This window comes from Panthera uncia, chromosome D1, assembly GCF_023721935.1.
Source record: "Panthera uncia isolate 11264 chromosome D1, Puncia_PCG_1.0, whole genome shotgun sequence".
NCBI lineage: Eukaryota > Metazoa > Chordata > Mammalia > Carnivora > Felidae > Panthera > Panthera uncia.
In genome coordinates, this window is record NC_064808.1 from 51,620,216 (window position 1) to 51,639,653 (window position 19,438).

The 19,438-nt window shown below is 37.1% G+C and overlaps 2 protein-coding genes across 2 annotated transcripts; one reads left to right on the forward strand and one right to left on the reverse strand.

Annotated features, from left to right (window-relative positions):
* Positions 1-783: 783 nt before the first annotated feature.
* LOC125936910 (olfactory receptor 52Z1P-like) lies at positions 784-1,753 on the reverse strand. The gene is given in 1 exon segment (XM_049651323.1): positions 784-1,753. A coding segment is annotated over 1 exon segment (957 nt). The 5' UTR covers positions 1,752-1,753; the 3' UTR covers positions 784-794.
* Positions 1,754-18,145: 16,392 nt separating this feature from the next.
* On the forward strand, positions 18,146-19,207 carry LOC125936918 (olfactory receptor 51A4-like). Its single transcript, XM_049651352.1, has one exon. It carries the CDS (start codon positions 18,173-18,175, stop codon positions 19,124-19,126), a length of 954 nt encoding a protein of 317 aa, XP_049507309.1. The 5' UTR covers positions 18,146-18,172; the 3' UTR covers positions 19,127-19,207.
* Positions 19,208-19,438: the final 231 nt, after the last annotated feature.

Sequence of the window (19,438 nt, forward strand, 5' to 3'; positions counted from 1 at the left end):
TCCTTCTTCCTTACCATGTTCTACTGGTACTTTTTAACAGAAGCATTTAATGACAGTAGGCTCTAGTGGAAGAAAATAAAAATGTATAGTTTTCAAAAGGAATTTTTGTGGTATTTCATATATATATAAATATATATATATATATATATATACATACATATGGGATATATTTCAATGTGTGTTATGCACAGTTTAGAAGCTTTGTGTAAATCATCTTATTTAATACTTTCAACAACCTTATAAAATATGAAATATTTTAAGCTCAATATAAAGCTAAAGAAGCCCAGAAAGGGTAAATACTCTTTATAAAGATGAGACATCTAAAATTCAAATCTTGAACCTAGAGCCCAACTACTCAACTGATAGATCACAATGCTAAATATATAAATATTATTTTCTCTGAAATACAAAGATAATATGGGAAAATAGGCTGAAAACCTGTTAAGTTGATTTAGCAATTTGTTTTTTCTATTTTTTTAGTGGGTGGGTTGTGTTTTTACTTTTCCTGTTTTTCTATATCAATATGAAATTGAAGATAACTATTGAGTTATTGTGTTTTAAGTCTGTTGTAACTGAACTCACATTTACACAGAATCTCAAATGCCCTTGGTCTGATACTGTCCTGAACAAAAGCAGCAATTAATTAATTAATTAATTATGATGTAAAATTATCTCAAAAATTTACTGTTATCATTCTACCCTAATGCTGGCATGATATAAGATGTCTGATATAATTTTAAGTACTCTTCAATTAGTTACATAGAAAAATGAAAAATTGAGCTGGATAGTCTACATCAGCAGAATTTATTGCTCACAGAAAAGACATGGACAAACTTCTCCTGAACTTTCTTGGTCTTAACTCCATAAATGATGGGATTGAGAGTGGGTGGTACCACCACATAAAGATTGGCAAGGAGGATATGTACATGGAGTGGTATATGGTGGCCCCCAAATCAGTGAGCAAAGAATGAAAAAAAGGCTGGAGTATAGAACAGCAGGATAACACAGACATGGGAGCCACAAGTACCCAGAGTCTTGAGTCGGGCATCTTGGGAAGGAATTCTAAAAACAGTACAGAGTATAAGGGCATAGGAGACAATGATAAGCACCACATCCAGGCATGTAGAAAATAGGGCCACAATCACCCCATAGTAGATGTTGATTTTGATGCTATCACAGGCTAGCCTGGCAATGCCCATATGTTCACAATATGAGTGATGAATAATATTCCTCCCACAGTAAGCAAGCCGATAAACCAGAAAAACCAAGGGGAAGCAGATGAAGAAACTCCTGATCACAGATGCAATGCCCATTTTTCCAATGACTGAGGGGGTTAGAATTGTGGTATATCTTAGTGGATGGCAGATGGCTACATAGCGGTCAAATGCCATGACCAGCAATATGGCAGACTCTGCCACAAAGATGAAGTGGAGAAAAAACATTTGGGACACACAGCAACCAAAAGAAATACCCCCATCTTGGAACCAGAAGATTGCTAGCATCTTTGGTGTGGTGACTGTGGAGAGAAAGATATCTGCCAGGGCTAACATGGACAAGAAAAGGTACATGGGTTCATGAAGACTGCGTTCAGTGAAGATCAGGAATAATAAGAAGGTGTTGCCTAAAACAGAAACTATGTACATGAAACAGATGGGAATGGAGATCCATATGTGTGCATATTCCAGTCCTGGGATCCCAGTCATGGTATACCAAATATCTCTAAGGTTGGTGTGGTTTGAAGAGATTGTCATCTTTTACTCTGTCCTCTGACACTGGACTGGAATGGAAAAAGAGAGAGACAGAGTGAAAAATCATAGTTATTTCATCTGGTTTGAGTATGAATCTTGGCATTGCAATACAGTTATTGCTTTAAGAAAGGATTGGTAGTAAGTAATGGTTCAAAGATGACAAGCCAGATAGGCTTCATTGACATGAAAGTTACCATGATCTTATAGAACTGATGCTACTGGTAATTCTAATGGTTTTAACTATAACTATAAGAACAACAACAACAGTAATGATAATAAACATTTTATAGGTTTATAATTTTGTCTAGACACTATGGCAGATACATTGTACTTATTGACTTAGCATCATACATGAAAGTCTCTTATATGCTCTTGCACATCATGGTTTTCCTTCTTATATGACTGGTCATTTCCAGTGTTAATCACAGTTTCTTTCTAGTGATTAATTGCACACTCCAGTAACAAAGTGTCCAGAATATTGGTATGACCTTTTGAGAATTCAAATCTGTAACAACCATTGTTTCTGTAATTTAAAGACTTTAGCTTTTCATCACCAAGTGAAAATAACTTGGAGAGAAAGAGAAATAGAAGTCTAAGGAGTCCTTGCTTTGCGTAGTGCTGTATTAACTTAATACTGTGCATATTGAAAACATGTTCTTCCAACATGCACAGTATTAATACAGCACTGTGCAAAGCAAGGACTCATATAACATCATTCTAACTCAGCAGACCATGTGTCCTATCTTCCACATATGTTACGTTCCTCCCTTCATTCTTTCTAGTCTCCACTGCCTTTTTCTCCAATTTATTCCTTCCAGCTTGTGTTCAAATATTTGTCTTTTCATTCCCTTCTTTTTTTTTCTTTTTCTGCTCAAACTTGCATACCATTACTGGAGAAAAGAGAAAGGCATCTCATAGGTAATGAAATAACCACAATAATAAAAAATGAGTTGCAGACACATGCAAGATTTAAATAAATTAATCAATATTTCTTTAAGTTCATTCTGTGGTTAATACTATGCTAAAGAAGGAATTAAATATAAACTATACATATCCTCTATTTCAAGGATCTCCTACCCTTGTGAGGATCATGGGACATAGACACAAGTAAGCATCCTTTCAAAGCAGATCAAGATAAGAATGATGGGAGACATGCAGTCACGTGTGTATAATGTGAAAGAGACATTACTTTAACTAGGGGATGATACAAAGATTCATTGAAGTGTTGTCAGTAGATGTGTTTATCAGAAAGCCTTTGGCTTTCAAGAGACTGTCATTGGAAAAAAAGAACCGAGACAAGTAAAAATCTAAAACAAGGACTGTAAGCCACTATAAAAATCAAGTTATGTAGTGTATCAAAGGCTTAGAGACATGAGAAATATGACCGGACAAATAAATTGTGTCTTGAAGATTCAAAGTTTTAAAAGTGAAGCTAAAGACTTTAGGTTTAGGTCTCTTATACTGAGAATTGATTTCTTATTCAACAATACTTACTGAATCTCTAATATTTTACCACAGTTTTAAGGAGAACATAATGGGATCAAAATTTAAGATTTACCCTTTCAGAGAGGTCTTTGCTGATGGACAATATGCTTATTTTTTATTCTCTACTTCCCAATAGCACACCGATACAATTCCTAATGAATAGTTTGTAATATTTTTCACCAATCTTTCTTAAGTTTCATGATGGCTATGAGTATATATTCAACATCTAACATAATATATTTTTGTTGAGTAAATATGGTTTGAAAGGCAGAAAGATAGATTGATGAGGTGGAGGATTTACCTGATTTACTGTAGGAAACTTTTCCAACAAACCAAAGTAGAACTAGGAACATAGTTTCAACAGTGAAAAAAGGGGATAGAGAAGAAGTGTGGGGCTTTTAAATGTTTATTTGTTTATTTTGAGAAAGATAAAGTGAGTAAGAGCAGGAGAGAGGCAGAAAGAGAGAGAGAGAGAGAGAGAGAGAGAGAGAGAGAGAGAGAGAATCCCAAGCAGGCTTCATGCCGTTAGCACAGAGTCCAACTTAGGGTTCCATTCCATGAACTGTGAGATCATGACCTGAGCCGAAATCAAGAGTCAGACTCTCAAACAACTGAGTGACCCAGGCACCTTGAAAAAATGTGTTTAAAAATAAATAAATAAAACAGAGAATTCCAGGTGATAGGTTATATGAGGCAAAATGAAAGGCAATAGGACATTTTGAGAAACACTGTCTAGAAAAATGTGATGCCACTAATCAACATAAGGAATAGAGGAGGAGATTTCTTTTTCAGAGAAAGTTAAAACAATTGTTTTAAACTATATTAGTTCATGGCATGTCTATGGAACCACTAAGGAAATAAATCTGGCAGACTATCTCAAACCTGTATAGTACAAGGGAAAGAAAAGTGGACGAAGCATGAGGTTCCAGCCTGAACTGAACTGTAGTCTCAGCTATGCCATGAACCAACTGGGACCTTGGTAGAAGCATTTCATCACTCCAAATTCTCTGTCCATATAGGTTGGAATGGAACTAGCTCATAGCTACTTCTCTTCTAGATACAAAAGACTAACATCCAATCATGGACCTGGACCTCAAAGCAAAAATACATACATATCAAGCTGTATATTTCAGTTTAGTTTACTATAAGTTATTCTATTAGTTTTAAAAAAGAAAGACCTAAGAAGAGAAGTTCTGGTATTAAATCTCTTCCCTAACTGTATCTCCAACATGTAGTTTATTTAATCACAGTGACAGCCCTCAAATAACACATTTTAGTCCCCACATTATTTATACTGTTCAACTAATTTTGAGTATTTACCATGAGTTATATCCTGTGTTAGCCACTTATCTATAATTTAATGGTCACAAAATACCATTCAATTGCAATAAGAACCCAACAGAATGACAGCTAGTATGGTCCACTTCACACTTTAGGACACTATGGCATGAGTGGTTTGAATAATTTGTCTAAGCTAGTATCCAACCAATTAGAGATTCAAACTCAAATTCTCTTGCTTAAAAAACCCATGTTTTTAACACACTGTTTCATTTGCCACTAGTGAGCAATCCCTTCTTCAAGCTTTCTTCTCATTAATTTGCCTTGATTTCATTACAGTCCTGTCCACCTACTACAATTTTCACAGTTCTGAGTCATTTTTTCAATGCTATTTTTTTTTATTATTTCCAGTTTGGTGGTGGTGGTGGTGATGATGATCATGATCATGATTTATTGCCACTTCCAAGTTGCTTTGTTGAGAGTAGGATGTAGAATAAAATTATTAGACTTTGGGACACCTAGGTGGCTCGGTTGAGTGTCCAACTTCGGCTCAGGTCATGATCTCGTGGTTCGTGAGTTTGAGCCCCACATCAGGCTCACTGCTTTCAGCCTGTCAGTGTACAGCCTGCTTCGGATCCTCTGTCCCCTCTCTCTGCCCCTACCTCACTTACTTTCTCTTAAAAATAATAAAAATAAACATTAAAAAATGTTAGACCTTCACTAGCATCTAGTGAAAAATATTAGACTTTCATTAGTGTCCAGTACAATTTCAAGGAATTGATGAGGGTGAAGTCTGATTCCAGATTGAAAGGCACTGGGTATAAAATAGCTGAGAATACCAGTTATGAACAACTGTTAAGAAGGTAGGCACTAAAGGAAAGGAAAACAGTAACTGGAAGGAGCAAAATGTATTGGGAAATGTTCTTTGGAACATAAGAGATGAAAATGGCAGTTTATGTCAGAGGAGTTTGGTAGTAAAGAAGAATTTGAAGCAAGAAAGTGAACAATTCTGGGGATTAAGTCCCCATGATTACAAAAGATAATTCAATCAGTTATTATATAGGTGTTCTGCTTCTTCCACTGAGGCAAAAAGTAGTCAGAAAAATATTAAGGGATATATGGAAGATTTTCAAAAGATTCACATTTGATCCAGATCTTTGCAATAAAATAAAAAGCAATAATTATTCGAGTTAATGCCAAAGCTCATGTGGGAAAAAAAGGAGAAATCTGGAAGAGATACTATTTAAAAAAGATATGGAGAACAGAAAATAAGAATGAAAAAACAATTGCCCAACAGTGGTGAAGGCTAGCAAGGTGAGAATAAAGAAAGATTTTATAGTAGATTTAAGGGTCTCCTGACAGAAGAAGCCATACAGGAACAGAGGCTCAACTGATTTTTCACCAGGAAAGTTCAAATTTCATGATCAAGAATACTCAAACAGAGGCATGGGATCAAATGACAGGAAGGGCAAAGTTGTCCAGCAGTTGAAGGAAATGATGACTGAAAGAACAGGTTGTTCACAAAGACTGGTGACATGCCAAGGAACCAAGAAAGAAAGATCAGGTTTGGTCAGAGGGAATTGTTGCCTGCTTCATCTGATGCTAGTCAACCTTCCAACTCTTTCCTCTCTGAACCCAGGTCTGCAGTGACCTTCCCCATTCATATCTTCTTCTCTTGTTCCCATTCTATCACTTTTCTTTCAGAATTACTGAGGATACAACATTTTTTAAAGTTTATTTATTTATCTTAGAGATAGAGAGATACAGCATGCAAGCAGGGGAGAGGTGAAGAGAGAGATGAGAGAGAGAATCCCAAGCAGGCTCTGCAATGTCAGCGTGGAGCCTGATTCAGGCCTTAGATCATGACCTGAGCTGAAACCAAGAGTCAGGTCCTTAACTAACTGAGTCACCCAGGCACCTCTAGGATACCACATTTTAAATGAATGTGTACTAATAGATTAAAATCAATCCCATAAATACACAGAAATGTGCTGATTTTGAAAACCAGCTGAGATACCAACTCAACCACAGTTCATAAGATAAGCAGAGATGGCATGGCCCTCATAGTCTTTGGCTGAGGCCTCCTTTATCACTTTCAGCCATTCAGTTCTGTTCCAAGAATCATCCAGAAACCCAGTATCTTCTATTATAACTCACATAATTTCCCTTTCTAATACTCACTGCTTACCTCACTCAAAGCTAACATACTGCTGTCGCTCAAGGAACATACCCACAGACGATGGCAGGAGAGGCCACAGTGAGCCAACTGATCTGAGAAACCTGTAACCCTTTTCTCAGAGCTAGCCAGAACTTTATCAGACACATGCAGTCCAATGGGGCTCATGGTTTGTTATTTACCAAGAAGGATGGTTCTCTTAAATGTTCTCCTTTTTTTTCCATTCCTTCTTCCAAACCATCTATGTCTTTCTCATACCCTTGACTTCTGATTTATGTCATATTTTAGCATTTCCATTTTATTTACCACTTTAATTCTTATTTACCCCAAATATATAGATAAGCCTCTCCCCTTCCACAAAAAAATATCAATAAAACCCAGTAAGCAAAAGCTGCCATCAGAGACCCTTCTGAGCTAGAGCTCTTACTGTCCTGTGAAACTGGCTTCCACACCCACTACAGCTAGACTTGTGTCTCAACTCCTTTTCTGTTTTAGATGAAATGAGACAAACTCCTTCTGCACTAAATTGTTCCAAAAGAGTTTTAACCAGAAAGCTGAAAGTAAATAAAGAACCAAAACAGAAGCCTTTGGTATAGAACCTAAAAACATCTAGGGATCTCTCTTATAAAGGAATCTTATCTGTGACTGACTACAGCTGGGGCAACAAAGCCCCAAGCCTTTTTCTTCTGTTGGAAGAAACCCATTTTGGAATGGGTTTTGGAATTAACCCAACTTTCATATTCTGAAATAATTCTTCCTCACAGAGATTGGCTGTTTCAGGAGCCATAAACCACCCTTCAATGAACTCTTCATTAGCTTGAAAGAGCATGGTCCAGCCAGGTAGTCAGATATTCATATCAATGACAAGTATCATTTCACAGGTATTGGACATGCCTCCATCGCTACCATAGATCTTCTTAGGCCATGACCCTGGGGCAGGTGCTGTACATGAGCATATATGGCAAGAAAAAAGTCGCATATCCTTTTCTCTACCAGGAGTATGCCTAATCTAAAACCTGAGATTCACAGGACATGCCTTCAGAACACAGCAGTCACTTACTGTCCAGTATGGGATATCAGAAGCTTACTACCTCCTTTGTTCAGCAATTGCAGACTTCCAAGGCCCTGCAAGATAGGCTGGATGTTCTTGGTCGAGGTCCCAACCTCTGAACACTCTGAGGTTCGGAACCTGGTTCTATAGCTTTCTCTATCCTGGGAGACCTAAAACCCAGGAGACATGGGGAATCTAATAAAGCATCTGTAGTTTTCTGAGCTCTTTATCCTTTAGTAAGGCTAAGAAAGAACCAATGATGGAATAAGTAGGCTTATAGGAAGAGCATCCTTCTTAGACAATCTTGGGGAGTTAATGATGGCTCTATCAGGGGCAGTAGTCCACAGTGAGATTGCCTTCATAGACAAGTTATAGAAATACAGAAGTTGTTGAGGTTTCAACTTGTCAAATGCATGAATTTCTGTGAGAGTGTGATTGTCAGAGCAGAAGGTCTATTTTTTAGTGTCATGAGAATGTGTTCCTTAGGAATCTTCCACCTCCTGAAAAATAGCATAAGATCCATATGGGGGGGGGGGGATTGAGCAATTTATCATGAAATATTTTGAAAACTATTTTTGTCCTGTATTACATCTGTATCAAACACAAGTATATAAATTAATATAAAACCTGCAACCCCTGCTGTCTAGTGTAGGAAGGGAGATATGTATGTGGGGAAAAATGGTCTTTAATATCACTACCATTGCCATAAAACTTGCCAAGTTTAACACAAATTTCTGATATAACAATTCTTTTGTTTTGTAGTTTTTTTTTTGTTTTTAATTTTTCAAATTAATTTTAGAAAGAGAGAGAGGGTGCACAAACAGGGGTAAGGGGCAGAGTGAGAGAGAATCTTAAGCAGGCTCTGCTTCAGTGCAGAGCCTGATGTGGGGCTCGATCCCACAACCCTGGGATCATGACCTGAGCCAAAATCAAGAGGAAGATGCTCAACTGACTGACTGAACCACCCAGGCACCCCTATAACAATTCTTTTAAAACCACAAAAATATCTGGTATTATTTTACTGTTGGCAAGATGAGGATATTGAAGTCCAAAAAGTTTAGTCACTTGGTTTACCTACACATATAGTAAGAAATAAAACTGAAAATTAAGTCAGGCTCTCCTTGCCAAATCTCATGCTCTTCTTAGATAACACTCTGTTATTAATACAAATTTAGAGTGATCAAGTAAAAGAAGTACTTCTCCAACAGAATTAAAACTATTCATTAGAAGCTACAAAGTGTTCAGTGTAATTTATTTTTTGTATGTGAAATACTATGTGAATAGTATAGTCCTGTATGGATTATATTTACACTATATGGAAAAGATTATACACCCACCTAATACATAATTATAAGATTAAAAATCACCCCAGATTGAAAAGAGTGGGATAGGGGCACCTGGATGACTCAGTTGGTTGTGTCCAACTCTTGATTTTGGCTCGGGTCATCATCTCATGGTTCATGAGTTTGAGCCCCACACAGGGCTCTGTGCTGACAATGTGGAGCCTGCTTGGGATTTTCTCTCTCTTCTTCTCTCTGCCCTCTCCTGTCTGTGCTCTCTCTCTCTCTCTCAAAATAAATACATAAAAACTTTTTAAAAATCAGTTTAAAAAAGAAAAGAATGGGACAAATCAGTGTGAAAATGGATCTATCTGTACACCCATATAGCTATGTGACACTGTGTAGCATCACTCAGGGATTATTGGACAGAGATTGTCCCTGCCCCATACCATAACCTTACCCCTCGTTCTTTCTGATGCCCACATGCTGTTTGTCCAGGAATCCAATACACTCCGGCAACACAGTGGATCATTCAGTCATGAGCGATGATTCAACCAACATTTGCTAGTGGTTTTAGGGAGCGGAAAAGGCAACAAGAGCTAGAGTACATCAATACAAAGAGACTCTTTAAGAGTCATGACATGTCAAGTTAATTTTGTTGTTACCTTTCCTTTCTGTCACAGTGAAAGATAGGAAATTATCAAGGAAGAGTTCATGTGCCAGTAGAGAGATAGTTCTTGGATCTGAACAGAAAAAGACAGAGCTTAAACACTATGGAGAATGTCCACATTCACTGATTTGGAGGTAAATAATATATAAGTGCTTTTTCTCTACCCATTATTCTAAATCTTCACTGTACGTCATATGGATACATGGAATTTGTATTGCATTGTAGAATCAAACTGTTTATGTGGACAGGGCCCCACACCAATAAAATATACTTTCAGTGGTCTTTCATATCTTGATAGTGACTCTTAGGGAACCCACAGTTACGGGGTTCATACCAGCCTCTAGTGAGAACCATAAATTCTCTGGACAGTATACTTCTTCCATACAGTAAGGTCAGATACAATGATGTAATATGCTTAGTTCATGCCCTGCAGAAATGAGATAAGGCTGTTGAGAAGTCAGATTAAGGTCTAGTTAGGGATAGAGAAAGCTCTGAAGCTCTGTCTTACATTCTTGACAAACACAAGTGTCTTCCCATCTGAAAGTTAGAGGGCCACCTGGGTGTCAGTTGTTTAAGTGTCTGACTTCGGCTCAGGTCATGATCTCATGGCTTGTGGGGTTGAGCCCCCACATCGGGCACTGTGCTGATAGCTCAAAGCCTGAAGCCTGCTTCAGATTCTGTCTCCCTCTCTCTCTGCCCCTCACCTGCTCACACTCTGTCTCTCTTTCTCAAAAATAAATAAACGTAAAAAAATTAAAATTAGAGCATTCTTATGAAAACTTTTGGAAGCCAAATGGTATAAAGCAAAAAAGCAATTACTATTAATTTCATGTGAAAAAATTTTAATATTCCCACATCCAAAAAATAACCCCTCTTAGACTATTCTGATACCTTAGGTTGCACAGATACTCAGAGGCACAATTTGAAGCCATAATGTCTTGATGCTGAGAGGCTGAGTGTGCTTCCTGAGGAAGGAGCCTGGCCAGGTCACTCTCGCTGCTCAGGGTGTGAGCTCCCTCTACAATGACTCGCTGCAACACAAACACTGAACATTACTTCACTCTTCACCTTTTTCCATAAAAGTGAAAACCCTTTTCAATTTCTTTTGGTTAGCAAATACAGATACGAATATAGATCTTTTCATAAATGCAAAAAACTTTTTAACCTTATAAAACATTCATTTCTCTTCACAAGCCTGTCTTAATCCCCAGAAATATTGTGTCATGATCTTCATAAAATTGCTTTCTGCATTAGAAAATCAGATGTCTTGTATTGTTTCCTTATTTTATTTGCTCACTTAATCTAACCCTTAAAAATTTCTTTCAATGACTATATATTATTGGGCTTTCAGCAATATTGTTCCCAACAGTCAGGAATCTTTTCTTTCAAACAATTTCTAAAGCATTTTCTTCTTTGTCATGTCTCTTACACAGAAGTGTTTCTCTTTGTTCTAACATCAGCTCCTTCACTTCCTACACCATACTATGTCTTTGAGGGATCTGCTCGCTCTCTAATGCAATTTCAACCCTTTGCAAGCTACGATTTCTGTGTTAATGGTAGATAAGTTTCATTCCCAGCCGTTATATCTCTGATGGAATTAAGTCTTCAATGTCTTTGAGTAAATGTGCCTTGTCACCTCAACTCAGTGTGCTACTCTGTCTGCTCTGAATCTGCTCCTCCTTTACAGACTCCCCTACTGTATGCACATATACATATACAGATACACATCCACATCCACAACACACATATTCACTCAAGATAATTCTTATTGATTTTTTCTGTGTGTGATACATTATTCTCATTCTGTATGTATTTCCCATCTGATGACTCATATCTATACCTCCAACCAAAATCTTTCCTAAGCTAAATACAAATATAGTTACCAAATGTACTTCTCCATCTGTCTTCATATATATATATATATATGTATGTATTTCAGACTGAGCATTAATTCTATGTCTCTATTTTATTTTTTGATATGTGGAATAGAGTTATAACAACTGTTTTAATGCCCTTGTCTATTTCCAAAATCTGTCAATTCCGGATCAGTTTCTTTAGACTAATTTTTTTCTCTTTCTTAGTGAGTCATATTTTCTTGTTTCTTTGTATGTATGTTTTTTTTAATTTTTAATTTTTTTACTTTTTTAGAGAGAGGGTGTGTGTACATGCACGTGGGGAAGGGGCAGAGTGGGGGGGGAGAGAGAATCTTAAGTGGGCTCCACATTCAGTGCAGAGTCCAATGCAGGGCTGGATCTGACAACCCTGAGATCATGACCTGAGCCAAAATCAAGAGTCATACACTTAACCAACTGAGCCACCCAGGCACCCCTGCAAGCATGTTTTAATTGGATTTCAGATACTATGAATTTTACCTTGTTGGGTGTAAGCAGAATTTATATTTACTAAAAATTATATATAAATTTTATTTTAAAGTTTATATTCCTAAAATTTATTTATATACCTAGAAATATTCTTAACCTTTGCTTTGGTATGATTTTTAAATTATCTGGAATTTAAGTTTGATCCTTAAGTTCTTATGCTTAAGATTTATCAAGCATGACAAGTGAACTTTTAACCTAGAATGAATTGTTCATTACCCCCACTGATTGGACATTATTTTTGTAAGTATTTTGCCCAATGACCTGTGGACTATGAGTTTTTCCAGTGTGGCTGGGAACAGGCACTTACTCAGGCCATGTGTGGGTTATTAAACCTATTTCATTTTCCTCTTAGAGAGTTGTTTCTTTGCCTCAGGTAAAGGCCACTTCTTTACACATATGCACCAATCAGGACTCTGATAAGTATTTGAGGGAACCCTCTGCAGATCTTCAAGGCTCTACCTTTGGTAGTTGTCTCCTCTTTGTTACTCTGTCTCATGAACTCTATAAACAATTTTGTCTTCTTGGATTCTCAGCAATGGTTCCTCAACTCAGGAAGTTCATAGGCTCTGTCTAGGTTTCTGCCTGGAAACTCTCTCAAAGCAGTGAGCTAGGGCCATTGTAGGATTTATTTATTTATTTTTAAATGTTTATTTATTTATTTTGAGAGGGGAAGGCAGAAAGAGAGGAGAGAAAGAATCCCAAGCAGAGTCTGAGCTGCACAGCAGGGAGCAAGACACGGGGCTTGATCTCATAAACATGAGGCCATGACCAGAGCCAAAATCAAGAGTCAGATGTTTAACAGACTGGGCCACCCAGGCATCCCTGTGGGATTCATTTTGTATGTTTCATTGTCTTAAAAACTGTTACTTCATACAGTTTTTCTAATTATTTTGGTTGAGAGTAGAAGATGAATTCAATTGCTCTTACTCCATTTTTGCCAAAAGTAGTCCTCCTCATCATTTATTTTTCATTGATCAAGAATATATTGAATGCCTCTATATGATAGGTATCCTTCTAGGCATTGCGAATGAAGTAGGAAATAAAGATTAGAACTTTAAAAGGAGAGGAAAATGTTACAATCACAGGAAAGACATAATAAAACTTTAAAAAGAGAGAAATTGTCTAACAACTAACAGCTTTGCAGTAAGAAAAGGAAGGAAAACCCAGAAGTTTAAATAAAATCCTGCTAACTCATACTAATATAAGTGGTCCTATACCTCTCAGAAAAAACTATAGCAGTACAATGTTGAGAAATAATATAATAATGGATATTTATAACAATGATAGTGAAAGAAAGTGTCCAAACCTCTGCTTCTCAAAAACATTAGATTACAGTTCAAAATTATTCACCTCAGAAAATGATCCAAGCTAAGTATGGATACTTAAAGGTCACTTATCAGGAAAAATCACTTCTTGAAAAAAAAGTGTATCACATGTTTGTGGTGAACAGTAGAGATACAACTGGTTTCATGCTGGAATGTGTGATTAATTACAGGGACTCTGGAGTATTGAGAAAAGCAGGCTTGGCATGTCCTTGCTTCCAAAGACTTTGTTTTCTGTGACATCTCATATGTAGCACGTTGAAACCACTATCTCAGGAGAATATTTTGATAATCTCCCTCTTGCACCTTGTGTCTAAGATTTTCTACTTGTGGCAATAAATAACTCTGGCTGCTGGGCAAATATCTCTATCAGTGGTTTCTAGCATCTTCTAAGAGCCCATCCATTCTCCATCTATGCCAAGGAAGGTGAGTCCAAGAGAACTGTGCTGCTGAGCTCACCTGCCAACCAATGCTGAGGATGCAGGTTGCATAGTAAGGAGGTTGCCTGGCACATAAAAAGAACTGTTGAAAGTATATTCTTTAAAAGAACAAAGATGAGGGGCACCTGACTTGCTCGGTCAGAGGAGTATGTGACTCTTGATCTCAGGGTCATGAGTTCAAGCCCCAGCTGGGATATAGAGATTACCTAAAAAAATAAATGTTAAAAGAACAAAAGAAAAAAGATGGCGAACCCTCTTTAGGAGCTGCTTCATTGAAATTTTCCATAGATTCAAAATGAAAGTCATGGAAGATCAGTGCCTTTAAAAAAGAAACCAAAAGGGAGTTGGGAAATGATGAGAATAAAGACATCTAATTGAGGAGCCAAGAAGTGTGTTCTGTAGTTCAAGGTTAACAGATGGGGATTCATAGTACATAAGTGAGAGAGCAGGGTTTTGTTGTGGGTTCTGGAGGAAGACTCCAGGAGTGATACATACATCTTAAAAGGAATTTTTTAGGAGCTTGGAAGGAGGGTTTATGGAGATGGTATTTAAATGTCTTTGGCTCTCCAGGAACAGCCAGCAAGATATCTCTCTGGCTAGGATGAGCAATCTACCAGAGTTAAATGGAACTCTAGCACAAGGATAACTGGAAATCGAGCAGGTTGATAAATACCAGAATGAATATTCTTCATCTGATTGTCACCTCCTTCTCTGCTTCTAATTTAGTGGCATCTACTCTTCAGTTCTAAACGAGCCTCAGTGAGGAGGATGACCCCAAAACCTTTTCCTACATCGGTTTTTAAAAGGGAGCTCAGGACACCTGGGTGGCTCAGTCAGATGAGCATCAGACTCTTGATTGCAGTTCAGGTCAAGGTCTCATGGTTGTGGAATGGAGTCCCGCATTGGGCTCCATCCTAGGCATGGACTCTGCTTGGGATTTTCTCTCTCCCTCTCTCTCTGCCCCTCCTCCACACGTGCTGTCTTTCTCTCAAAATAAATAAATAAACACTTAAAAAATAATAACCAGTAAAAAGGAGCATGGATTTCTTGTGAGTTTTAAATCTTCGCTAGGGGTTAGCAAATTTATACTACAGTAGGAACCTCTAAACAAGTAATTTATTTGTTTAAACAAAATTTACTATGAGATTTCTGTGTCCAAACAGTATTGGACTGCAACATGTGAAGGGTACAATCCCAATCTTAAAGGTATTTAAAATCAAACTGCGTAAGGAAAACTCCTTTAGGTTTCAGCTGGAAGACAATATGAAATTATATGTCATAAATGCCATCTATTGGGGGGAAAAGTACATTCTGTATGGATTTAATGGCTTGAGGAATTCTTATAATATGAAATAGCATGAGAAGATTTTATAGAATGCTGGATATAGACTGGCTTTTATTTTTTTATTTTATTTATTTTATTTTTTTTAAATGTTTATGTTTGAGAAAGAGACAGAGTGTGAGTGGGGGAGGGGTTGAGAGAGAGGGAGACACAGAATCTGAAGCAGGCTCCAGGGTCTGAGCTGTCAACACAGAGCCCAACACGGAGCTGGAACGCACAAATCATGAGATCATGACCTGAGCCGAAGTCGGACACTTAACTGACTGAGCCACCCAGGTGCCCCATGGCTTTCAATCAATTAATTTAATCACCATCAGTGGAGATAGAGCATGATCACATTTGGGATCCCATCAGAAAGTGTACAAATATTCTGATGTTGGAATGAGAAAGTCGTATGTGGTGGAATTAAGCAACCAATCGGACTAGAGTGGAGAGTGACAAGAAAAAAAATAAAATTAGTTGAAATAAAAGACATTCTCATGGAACAGGGCTAGGCACACCACAAAAAGTATTAAACTTGTAACGGCTAAAAAAAATTGAAACACTAACAATATGACTGAATATATACTTGAGTTTCACATTGCTGGTGCAGTGATGTCCCTGGTGTATGGATGCGTGTGCTGGTAGTGTTTCATGGCTCAGTGACCAAAACAGAAGGGGGAAATGAGTATAAAAGAGAGAAGAATGAATTCCAAGGTATATTGGGAAATAAAGCAAAGGGAGGAAAGATGGTTATGTGTATATATGAACCTGTAGTATATGTATTTCTGTGTGTTTAAATGAGGTACATTGTGTATTGTGGTGGGTCAGAATTTTATGTCTGTTCCAGCTCTTAGTGTGGTGGGATGCAGTGTGTTGAGTAACTGTGGGTGTGTGGTATGTTCAGATGCCCTCTCTATTCTGAACTATGACTTTCTTCACCCCCTTCTCCTGTTCCTCCTCCTTCTCTTCCTTCTGCTTCTTGACTCATGACAAGGAAGACTGAGATATTTCATGTATACAGCTTATATATATATATATATATATAACAAAAATAATAATAAATAAAATAAATAAAAATAAAATTAAAAAATAAAAATAAATAAATAAAAATAATATTTTAATATTAATCTTTTCTGTATAATATAATATTTATATATAATTTATAATATATAAAGCTCAGTATTCTAATTGCCTAAAGTCAGTCTTCTTATTAGGGGCCCTCCTTATGAGGTGCTGATTCACTCCCTCAGCTAAAAAGACATGCTTCGTGAAACTCTTTTTAATAGACATTCTATGAAAGAATATAGTAGGAGATAGTAGACATTCACTACCAAGAATATGAGAGTAGGGGACTGAACAAGCATAGATCTATACATCAATGCATGGAAATGTATATATTGTGATTCGTTTGGGATCTGCTCCTCGAGAATATGTTTATATCTATAAAAAGATAACTTTGCTTACATTGACATGCTTTTAAAACAGCACAGTTTTGGCTGAGGGAAAAAAAAAAAAAAAGAATGTCTCTTATGCTAATATTCCCCATCTCTAGCTTTTTTCCTGAAAAGGAATCCTTCATCAATCTCTGTTTAATTTTTCTTCTGGTTTTTCAATTTTGGGGCATACTTTTAAATGATATAATTTCACAAAAGACATTGTGTTTTGATTTCATGCTCTTCCAGGTCAGTTATATTACCTCCCTTCTTCCCCAATCTCACATATCCGAATGCAGTTACATCACTGTTTTGTTTCCGCTTGCAATCGTAAACAAAAAACTTAAATCTAAGTGTATTCAACCAATTATTTGTAATCTCTTCCTACCCTTCTTTGTAAGATAAATACATAAGTGCTAACCTCATTTCCTCCAATTATGCTATTTTTTGTTTGTTTGAGCATAGTTGACAGACAGTGTTACATTAGTTTCAGGCATACTACACAGTGGTTCAACAATTCTATGCGTTATTCTACACTCACCACAAGCGTAGCTACTCTCTGTCACCATACAACACTATTACAATACCATTGACTGGATTCCCTATGTTATGCCTTTTATTCCCATGACTTATTCATTCCATGACTGGAAGCCTATATCTCCCCCTCCCCTTCACCCACGTTTCCCAAACCTCCAACTCCCTCTGCCATTAGTTTGTTCTCTGTATTTATAGGTCTCATTCTGCTTTTTTGTTTATTACTTTCTTTTATAAATTCCACATCAATTACGCCATTTTTAAGATATTTACTGAAGTATTGTTATTTACTTCCTAGTAAACGATATCTATGTTTTTAAATAGATTTATTTCAAATTTTATTCAATAAATTATTTGTTAATATTTGAAACTATTCTAGCACCAGCTAAGATATAATAACAGTATCCACTTTAATGATTTTATAACTCATATTTCGAAAAATCAACATATGAATTAATTGTAAAAATGAAGGATGTCAGGATGTCACATGAATTTTTTTTAATGGTTTGAGGTTTATGTGGGTTATTGAAATATCCTATGCTTTATCTCTATAGGTAAAACAAACGGGAAAAATGACCAGATTTCCAGATGCCTGAATAGGTATGATGTTGATGTGGAGAAAGTGCAGGAATTTCTTTCAGAGTTTCAATTAAGGTGATTGAAAATAAAAATGGAAGCAAGCATAATTAAATAAAGAAATAGAGTCCTCACAATAATTTTTTCTAAGCACTGAGATAAAAAAGAAAATTATTTTCTTTAAAGAAATTTCAAGAAATTTTCTTTGTCACTTGATCCATGTTGGAGTCTTCTGGGCCAAAGGAACTCTAGTAGCTCTTACCTTTTACTAGTAGTTATCCACTGCCCTAACTCCAGGTAGTTATTCAGATAAGTTTGGAAACATTTTAAGGATCAATTCTTTGGTAGATAAGGATTTCTAGGATTAGTGCTGCCCCAGGGGAGTTAGGTGCACTAACTGAGAAAAAATCTGTGTTTTTCTCCTAAGAGAAATGCCTAGAAGCTCATTTGGCCTGGATCCCAAGAAATATCCTTATGGGTCCTATAAACAGTAGCTGGTTCCAGCCACCCACTCTTCTCCTAACAGGCATTCCTGGACTGGAGGCTGTACAAATATGGATCTCTATCCCACTGTGTGTCATGTATCTAATTGCTCTCCTGGGGAACTGCATCATCCTCTTTGTTATCAAAACCACCTCCAGCCTTCATGACCCTCAATACATCTTCCTATCGATGCTGGCAACCACAGATGTGGGTCTGTCTTTATCAACTCTACCTACGGTACTCAGTGTCTTCCTCTTGAATCACAGAGAAATTGAGTTCCATTCTTGTCTGACACAAATGTTCTTCATCCACACCTTCTCCTCCATGGAGTCAGCCATCCTGTTGGCCATGGCCTTTGACCGATTTGTAGCTATTCGTAACCCATTGCACTACACTGTGGTCTTAACCTCTCCTCGGATCATGGGGATGGGAATTGCAGCCATGGTTAGGGCTGTGGTGTTGATGGTACCCTTGCCAATCCTGCTCAAGCGATTGTCCTTCTGCAGGGATGTTATTCTATCACATTGTTACTGCTACCACCCTGATGTTATGAAGCTGGCCTGTGGCCCTGTCAGAGTCAACATCATCTATGGACTGTCTCTTGTGCTCTGCTCCTTTGGAGTTGACTCTGTGTTCATTGCCATTTCATACATCCTTATTTTGAAAACAGTGCTGGGTATTGCTTCAGAAGATGGTCAGCTCAGAGCGCTTAATACTTGCATTTCCCACATTTTCACTGTCTGCATCTTTTATGTGCCACTCATTGTCCTGGCTCTAATTCATAGGTTTGGTACATTCACATCTCCTCTTCTCCATGTCACCATGGCCAATCTCTTTCTCTTCTTGACCCCAGTCCTTAATCCCTTGGTTTATAGCCTAAAAACCAAACAGATAAGGTCTGCAGTACACAAGGTACTCAGGGCCAGGAGAAACTTGCTGAAGTAGTCAAGTTTGGCTTAGTGAAAGTGACATCCTGACTCTCTCTTTACCTTTCATCTGTCTGTTTCCCTCTGGGAAATACATCATCATTTCAAGGATGGTTTTGTGAGAGTGGAAGTATTTTCTTTTTGTCTGCCAAGTGGATGGTATTATTTTGGTTATTGTCTTGATGCAATTTATTATTTACTACTTTTTATCTAATTTATCATCCATAAAAGTATTGTGTGAAAGATCTTACTGAAATAATTTTTATATCTCTCTTCTACTTAAATATTTGAGTTTAAATAATTAAGTGATTTACAATTAGGTATAAAATAA

Excerpts from the sequence above, each read along its gene's own strand:
- LOC125936918 (XM_049651352.1), top strand. The coding sequence starts at position 18,173 with ATGGGTCCTATAAACAGTAGCTGGTTCCAGCCACCCACTCTTCTCCTA.